The sequence below is a fragment of the Gossypium hirsutum genome, chromosome A06, assembly GCF_007990345.1.
Source record: "Gossypium hirsutum isolate 1008001.06 chromosome A06, Gossypium_hirsutum_v2.1, whole genome shotgun sequence".
In the NCBI taxonomy this organism is placed as follows: domain Eukaryota; kingdom Viridiplantae; phylum Streptophyta; class Magnoliopsida; order Malvales; family Malvaceae; genus Gossypium; species Gossypium hirsutum.
The window spans coordinates 116,199,691-116,208,494 of record NC_053429.1 but is presented as its reverse complement, the minus strand read 5'-3'; the positions used below and the strand labels follow the sequence as shown (position 1 = coordinate 116,208,494).

The window sequence follows — 8,804 nt, the reverse complement described above, 5'->3', positions numbered from 1 at the left end:
TTAATTTTGAGTTTTGAAATATAAAATTTTAAATAGTAAAATTTAAAATTATAGTAATAAATTAGTTGACATCCATAGATAAAATTTTTTAATAATTTATTTGATTTATGTTTTATATTTTGAAATATTTTTAAAAATTATCAATAAAATTTATTACCTTTAATAGTTGTCCACGAAACTCAAATTTCTTAAGATTATCTTCCATGCTAAACTAAAAGTAAAGATTTTTTTTGCAATTAATTAATCTTATCCTTCATTCTAAATAAAACTCATATTTTTTTCATCACTTCTTTACCCAAATGAAGAACAAGTAATTAATTTAATTGATTGCAATTATCTTTTCCCTTTTAACTTAGTACGGAAGATTCGAGATTATATAATCAAAAAAATTTTAAGTTTCGTAGACTATTATTAAATATGATTTATTTGAGTTGATTTCGTTAAGGATAATATGAAAAGATAAAATAAAATTTTAAAAATTAAAAGGAGATTAAATTAATTAATTTTAATATTATAGTAACAAATCGGTTGGCATTATCCATGGATAAAAAATTTAAACAATTTATTCAATTTATTTTAATGTTTTGAAATTTAAAATTTTCGACAATGGGATAAACAAGTACAATTTCGTGTATTATTTTAGTTTCTATCGCTTTTTCACTTTAATTTTTGAATTTTTTTACCCCAACCAGTACTTTAAAAAAATATTTTTTTGGTGACCAAAATGAAAGCGACCTAATACTTGGGTGACTAAAATGAAAGTGTAACATGATATAACGCATATAGTTAATCGTCGTTAGAGATTTAATGCTTTGATGACTAAAATGGTAGTGCCCTAAAAATTATATCATCAACTAAGGTAATTTACACAATATATTCTAGTGATTTAGATTCTCATGCCAGGGCTTTCCTTCATAAAAGTGGCCAAAAAATTGCATAATATCGTCTTTAATGACCTCCCAAAATCTTTTGAAGAGGTCCAGGCACCTGTGTCCCATCAACATGCTACAAAACATACCAAACTTTTGCCTCGATAAACTTATAGCAGCATCAACACTCAATTTTCGAAAGTTACAATTGTAACACTCCAAAATTTTAATTTTTGGAAATGTAATTGTTTGTTAAAAGATTTGATTCGGTATGGTGGTTGTGCGCCTTGAGAGTATACTTTAGTACCCAATTTCAATTTCTAAGTTTTGAATTTTTTCCTATTAATTTTTTGTTTTAAGATGGACTTGATCTTTTGGTTTAAATTAAATTTTGTAATAGATTATGATAATGAAGAGTCTAGTGATTTAATAGTTAAGCGTTAACATACTTCGAGGGTCCTGAGATTGAATCCTAGCATGAGCGCATGGTTTTTGTTGCTTGCTATGTGGGAAGTTGAGTTTTTGTTAAATTGTAAGTTGGGTGGTTAGATTAATATGGGATGTTTTGTTTTTCTATTTTAATTCTTTAAGTTGCTAAATCCCTAAATTTGTTCCAATCTTTTCAACCGTGCAACTCTCCTGCACATTTTGGTTCTTTGCTTTTTCCCATTTTTTTTACCAAGTCTCCCAAATCTCCTTTCTCTTCTTTTGGGTTTTCGGTTACTGTGCTCTTTTGTTTGTTCTCATGTTGGTCTCAACTCTTTCTTTGATTTTCTTTAAGTTCTTTGTTGTGGGGGTATTTTTGCTACCTTGTTACGTTGCTATTGAATTCGTGGAGGTTGTGTTACAACAATTGTGGGTGTAAATGGTTGTTATTCTATTGCTATTGTTGGTTTCTATTTTTGTTTTGTTTACTGGAGCGTTAGTGATTAATTTCGCTATTGAATTTTGATTGGCTTTTTTATTTCTAGGTGAGAGGGTTGGAAATTAGGATTCTCCAGAGGTATAGTTGTCGCGTTTGTTGCCGAGTTTTAAAGGGTAAGTATCGACATTAGTGTTGTGTTCAAAGTTTCGGGTTAAGAATGTGTTTTTGGTTAGGTATATCTTGTGATTAATTAGGGCAATTTCATGAATGTCTGTAGGTTTCGTGAATTTCAGAAGCGTGGTTAATCGTATTCTTAATCAAGTGTGTAAAAATGACCTAAAATCTCCATAGAAATTTGACTGAAATCACAAAACAAGGGCTATTTCGAAACTGCCCAATTTCCACATGTCTGTGTGTTAGGCCATGTAGTGGGTTGTGTGAGGCGCACAGTCGTGTGTGTGTGTGTATGTGTGCGTTTTTTGTACAGACTGTGATTTGGCCTTATGTTGAAATTGAGCAGCCTGTGTGGTTGGGCCGTGTGCTCGTGTGAAAATGTACAAACCGTTTGGGTGGCCTGTGTAGATCACACGGGTTAAGCTGTTGGGTCGTGTGGGTCACACAATCGTGTGGGCCTTTTGGCAAATTTTAGGGCCCAATTGAGGGAAGTTTGGGGGACTTGATATTTGGGTCCAAGAATGTCATAAGGCCGGAAAACTGTAAGTTTAGTACTTAAGTTTGTATGGGTAGTAGTAAAAGCATGATAAATATGATAAGCTAAATCTAACTTATAAGTTATGTTATGCGTAAAATAAATTATGTAAGTAAGCATGTCATGTAACGTATGCTATATGTATGTATGTCATTCGTTTATGATTATGATATGTATAAGATATGCATATGATATGTATATGTTTGGGGTGGGATATGTTTTGATGAAGGAAGTGTATATGGCAGTATTTACTACAAATATAGCGGCTAGACCGCATAACTATACGTATGGCAGCCTAGCTACAATTATAAACTCTAGTAGTCTAATATGGTGTGATTGGTTGGACGGAAATGGTGTGTAGCGGTTGGGGGTAGGATACGATATGTATGTTATGATTCGATATGATATGTTCGGTACGACCTAGCATGAGTTGCTACTATATGATAAGTTATTTTCTGAATAAATTATGATACAATATGAATCATCTGAAAGACATGTTTTGTGATACTCTGATACATAATTTATATATAAGAAAATATATGTTTTTGAATTATGGGCTAAACTACACACCGAGCTATAAGCTCACGGTTCCGTATGTTTCGTTTCAAGTAATTCTCCGACTTAGCAATAGATGGTGACACTGGAGCCCAAGTTTCACATTTTGATTTATTTTATTGATTTGTTTTGTTTGTTAGTTTTGGACATTTTAGGACTTTTTTTTTTTTGGCTTGTTTAATGTTCGGACTTTATATTTGGTGTAGAACGTTGGGGCAAAAACATTATTTTACTTTTAAGGCTTAAATAGTTAACCACACCAACTTAAAATAAGTAAAATGAAATTTAATTTTCAAATATTGAAAATTTTAAGGATTTTCCGCCAAAAATATATTAATAAATAAACCTAGAGGATTTTTATAGAAAAAAAAAGTTTTCGAAATATGAATATGAAGAAGCGAAATTGGCATTAATTCTTTGAACGCAATTAGGTTTTGAATTTGTTTCCTAGAAGTTAAAATACTTGATATGTTTTTAAAGGTTTTATTTATTTATACAGTTGAAAGCGTTTGTTCTTTTGTTTAAGTATTGTACATTTAGATTAAGTTTGGAGTGTTATAACAATCCAAGTCAATTAATTTAAGAGTGACAGCATTACTGTAAAAAGCTAAAAAATGAACCTGAATGACCCCTCTAATGTCATTGGGCACACTCACCAACTTTATTCCTAACTCTTCTAACTGATGGAAAAATTTAGTATTTTTATCTCCCTGAAACATTTTTGAAGCCATTCCCTTTCCTCCCTTGCGTACAAACCCCACAATTTCCACGTGAGAATTAACAATATCATTGCTAATATGATCTGATTGGACTAGTTTTTCTAAGCTATTAATTCCTTGTTCGATATTAGAGATAGACACGGTGTCTCCCTTTTTTCCATCTTCATTGTCACTCTCATTGATCAGTTGACAGTTGAGACTAGTATTTGAAGCTCTTCGCAGATCGACGTTGGTACCTAATTATCATGTGGTATCATTGCTCTGTCCCTCAAAACGGGTTTATTAACGCCCACACTTGATTCTGATCTTGTCTAATCGGCATTACAATATGGTCGTGCCAACTTCTTACTTGCATCATTTATGTAGGCCTTTCTTAGTTACCTTGGCATGCCTGTCTAGGTTCCTAGAATAGAATCAATCATTAAAACCCACTACATTCATCATTTCCATTGCTCAAAACATAATAGGCATCAACAAACTTGTCTTATTTCGCTATAATACAAAGGTTATGCACCCCCCCCCCGGTTTCAACTTACAAAATGTAAAATAAAATCTACTAGTTAATTAGTAGCATCGAAGGTTGCAAAGACTCATATTAACTTGTTGCTTCCACCTCCAGGACTACATGTGGAATGCATCAAAACTAAGCCCATTAGCATCATCTTCTGTGAATTCCTTCCAAATATTCTTAAAGCCCCTTTTTTATCGTTTGTCAGTTCAACAAAATTTTGAAATTCTTTGACCTTTCTCACTGCTTTGCCTGCTCAAAACCATACGTTTTCATTAGACAATAAACATGGTTTAATTTCAAATTGAGCAAATTTGTCCATTATTTACCACTCTTTAGTCCCAAAATCTCTAAGGAAATTTGAAATTCCAATTGAGCAAAGAGAGAAGAGAATATATATATTACCTGTGAATAAAGGAAGGTTCCAAGGATGGCAATGGCAGCTCCAAGAGCATTAATGGGCTGAACAGGTGTGTGGAAGATGATGATGGACGACACTATAACTGAAATCCTCTTCATTGTGTTCCCAATGCTAAATGTCAAGGGAGAAATTTGATCCAGAGACATGTATGAAACTTTATTATATAAGTGATAGAAGACACTCTGAGCTACCACCCACCTGTAAAAAATCCAGAACCACACAATTGTTTATTAGAAACAAATTAAAGGAGAAAAAAAAATATGGGTCATTTGAATAACTTTAAAACGGCCGAAAGAAAGAAAATTGGTAAGTTACCAGACAAAATTGGGTCCAATTTGTGAGACTGCTTTTTGCCAGCCAACGGCCCATAGCTGAGGACCCTCAACAGCGATTGCAAAAGGTGTAAGAATCAAAAGGGACAACATAGACAAACATGCATAGTAGTTCATCCCACTCACTGACTTCCCATTCATCCCTTTCTTTGAGAATATGTTTCTAAACACAAATGCCAAGTTTGATATCATAGCCCCCATGAAACCTGAAACACAATCACAATGCAAAGCTCAAATTTGTATCATAGAAAAGAGAGAAAAGAGGTTAATTCAATCAGGCTTGCTTTCTTCTTACCAGTCATGTTAAAATTGAGCTCAGTCAAAGCTGAAAGTGCACAACCTCCAATAATTGGTACAAGGGACAAGTAAACTGGCATTGGAAATGAGTCCCCTAACAAAAATCTTGAAACCAAAACGCTGAATGCAGGTTCACTACTCTTGATGATATGTGTGAATGAAACAGGGACCTTTGACATGCTCACAGTTGCTGCTACATGCCCAATTGTATGTGCCACCGCAACCTAAAACATGCAAACCCATCAATAAATTTCTTAACATGTTCAAAAAAGTCTCTATTCTTGCGAAGTGGTTAAAACGTAGAAAAACTTACAGGGAAAAGGGTCTTCCAAAACTCAAAGTCGGTTTTAGGAGCATCAGCAACTCTAGTGGCCCAAGATATGAGCATCAGTAAAGAGCCAGCAGCCAAAGATAGGGTAGAGGTCAGCCAAGGGAAAGGGAAAGCATTGAGAACCTTCTTGTTATATATGTTGAAAACTACATTCAAAGCCCACCAAGTAGCAAAGTAAATCCCAATCTTAATCCTTTTAGCTGCTTCCAATCTCGCATCCTCGTCAGGTAACTCAATATTTATGTCCAGAGGCCTAGACCTGTCGGCTTCATAGGCCTGGCACTCAGTTTTCCTCTGCTGGGTGTTTTTCGGGATTGCAAGATTGTCAATGGAGGCAACATGTAGCGGTTTTTGAGAAGAGAAAGACTGGGTGGGGAAGGCACTGTGGAGGCTCTTGATAATGGGTAATGGAGAGAATTGTGGTGTGGGGATTGAACGTCTCTTGGGTAAGAAACCTGTGGAAGTGAAAGAAGATGGGGAGAGCTTAATTGAAGAGAGCATGGTGCTTTAGTATGTTTTTCAAAGAGAATGTGAGTTTAACAGTGAGAGGAACGTGATATTTGTAGGAAAATCTGGAAGTTTGATAGATGTAAAGAGTCTCAGAGAGAAGCAAAGAAAGGTTGTGGTTTGGTTTGGTTTGGGGTGAAAAGAAGGGCAAAGCAGAGAGGGGAATTTATAGGAAAGTGAAGAGCAGAGGAAGGAAGAAGACGCCTCCAAGATGAGGCGGTACTGTTGATTTTTCTTCGCTTGCAGAGTTGGACATGCTTACTCGGTTTTAGATTGTTTGTTTGTTTGGTTTTTTTTTTTTTTACTAAAATATCCTTCTCCTTTGTTTTTCTTAACCTTATTCAGTTCTCCCATTATGAAAAATGAAATTTCAATCATACAAAATTAATAGTTTGAGGATGTTTACTCTAAAATTAAATTTAAGTCAAATTATTTACCTCTAAATAATTCAAGCTTAAATTATATCAATATATAGTCTAAATTAATGCAAACTTAAAAGGATAAGAATTTAAAAAACTCGAATAACTTCAACTTTTGACAATTATTTAAAATAATTGTTAGAATCGACTCGATTAAATAACAAGTAAAAAAAATAGAGGAATAAATTAAGAAATTAAACACACAAATTTAACGTGAAAAAACACCTCCAAAGTGGATAAAAAATCACAGATAAAGATAATTTTACTATAATGGCAAAAGAACAAAGAGTACAAAAGATGAAAATAAAGACTAAACCTCGAAAACCCGAAAACAAAGAACCCTCAAAACGTAAACACAAGATTCTCTAAATGTGTTATGAGTTCTAATATCTATTAAGTGTGTATTTCTAAGATTGTAAAAGAGTCGATTTATACGCTAAATTTATAGGTCAAATAATAATAAAATAATCTAAACTAATCAGTATTTGATTGAAACAAGTAAACAGAGTTTAACTAAAAAATTATTTTTTAAATTTGACTGAAAATAGGAGTCATATTTAACGAGAGTAATTTGAAATTTCTAATGAATAAGTGCATGTTTGCAAATTGGACTTCCAACTTTGTTTTCTTTGATATCACCCATTATTTCTCTTAACCATTGTCAAGCTGCAAATTTTAGAACATGGGAAAACAGTAGTCAAACTTGCATGAACTTTCCTTTGTATTTCTTGAATAATGCTTAAATTAAGGTTCCAAATTCCACCTACAACTAAATTGAATTTCCTTAAACAAATTTTCAGCCACCTAAAAATATGGAACGTTCTTTTCTTTGATATTTTCCCACCAATAATATCATAGTGGACAGTGTTTATATTATTATATGTCTTCAGCACTGTGTAGCCATACCAAATGACCAATTATAGTTGATGGCAACAGCCCATAACATTGGTCTCAATTCTTCACCGCTAATTTTCTTGCAGCAACTGAGCACCCCCATTATTGAACATGTAAAGACAATCCCAAGCAATAAAAATCTGGACCCAAAAAGACACCTGTCAATCTGCATGTGTTTTTGATCGTTAAACCTTTTTTCTTTTTTCCTTTTTTTCATGCTATATTATTTGGACGGATCAAAATTTTCTAACTCTTAAAATGGTGGGAAAATATTATATATATATATCAGTTTGATTGATTGGCGGCTGGTGCAAGATGTAAATTTAGGTGTAGCAGTTGGAACAGCATTCGATGGTGCAATTGGAATGGGAAAGAAAGTAGTCACGTGAGTTTCAACATGTAATGCACGTTGTCGTTTGGAGGCAATGGGACGGTGAGATTGTTTTGTAATTACAGCTGACAGACAATCCCAATAGCCAATGAAATGGAGTAGGATTTGGCTTGGTGATTGGGATGTGTGATATTGTAAACATTTCACCAACCCTTCATGGCTGCAACTGGCCACCCCACCTGTCGTTGTTGATGAATTGTACGGATGTGATCAAATTATTTTTTTTTATTCTTAATCTGATTAAATAATCTCAAATTAAAATAAAGTTAATACTTACTGTTTAAAAAATTATTTATTATTTAAAAGAGTTAATATTTTTAAATTTTTTAAATTTTGTAAATAAATTTTTTTGTTTAGAATTGAACTAACATTTTTTTATATAATAAGTGTTAACATTATTATATTTAGAATTTATTTAATTCTTTTTCAATAAATAGAGATTAAGTTGATTAATTTAATAATAAAAAGACTAATTTAATGTAATTCAATAATACAAAGGCCTTTCAAGTATTTTAACCAAATTAAACTCCAAGAGTTTCGCACCTTTCATATAAATATGAAAAAAATTAGAATAAAATAATGTAAAACAATAAAAATACAAAGATTTAAAAACACAGACACAGTTATAGTGTTATGACAAAAGATGTAAGCATAACACAAATATCAAACTTGTTAAATTTATATAATATAAATCATTAACAAACCTTTAATTTTATAGTAATTTAAAGAAAAAAATGTAAATATAATAGGGATTAAATTAGTATAAAAATTGTGTAAAATATGAGATAAATTAAGATATAATATGAATATAAAAATATTTTTTTCTCAATTGAATAATTATAGAAAATATATAGATTATAAAAGTCATGCAAACATGACACATGTGCTAAAATATACTTATAACCAATTTTTAATGTATGAAAAATGCCTTCTTCTTTTTTCTTTTTCTTTTTTTCCTTTTTTAAATATGGACACGACAAAAGCTAT

General features: G+C 32.2%; 1 protein-coding gene across 1 annotated transcript; it reads right to left on the bottom strand.

Annotated features, from left to right (window-relative positions):
- Window positions 1–4,135: 4,135 nt before the first annotated feature.
- Window positions 4,136–6,441, bottom strand: LOC107961976 (glucose-6-phosphate/phosphate translocator 2, chloroplastic). Its single transcript, XM_016898171.2, has 5 exons — window positions 5,589–6,441; window positions 5,274–5,499; window positions 4,962–5,184; window positions 4,631–4,844; window positions 4,136–4,477 (listed from the first exon to the last, which is right to left on the bottom strand). Exons 1-5 carry the CDS (start codon window positions 6,105–6,107, stop codon window positions 4,466–4,468), a joined length of 1,194 nt encoding a protein of 397 aa, XP_016753660.1. The 5' UTR covers window positions 6,108–6,441; the 3' UTR covers window positions 4,136–4,465.
- Between the last annotated feature and the right edge of the window lie 2,363 nt (window positions 6,442–8,804).

Excerpts from the sequence above, each read along its gene's own strand:
- LOC107961976 (XM_016898171.2), bottom strand. The coding sequence starts at position 6,107 with ATGCTCTCTTCAATTAAGCTCTCCCCATCTTCTTTCACTTCCACAGGT. Across the intron at positions 5,500-5,588 it reads TTTGGAAGACCCTTTTCCCT|GTTGCGGTGGCACATACAAT; the intron begins GTAAGTTTTTCT and ends TGCATGTTTTAG. Across the intron at positions 5,185-5,273 it reads GCTCAATTTTAACATGACTG|GTTTCATGGGGGCTATGATA; the intron begins GTAAGAAGAAAG and ends ATTGTGTTTCAG.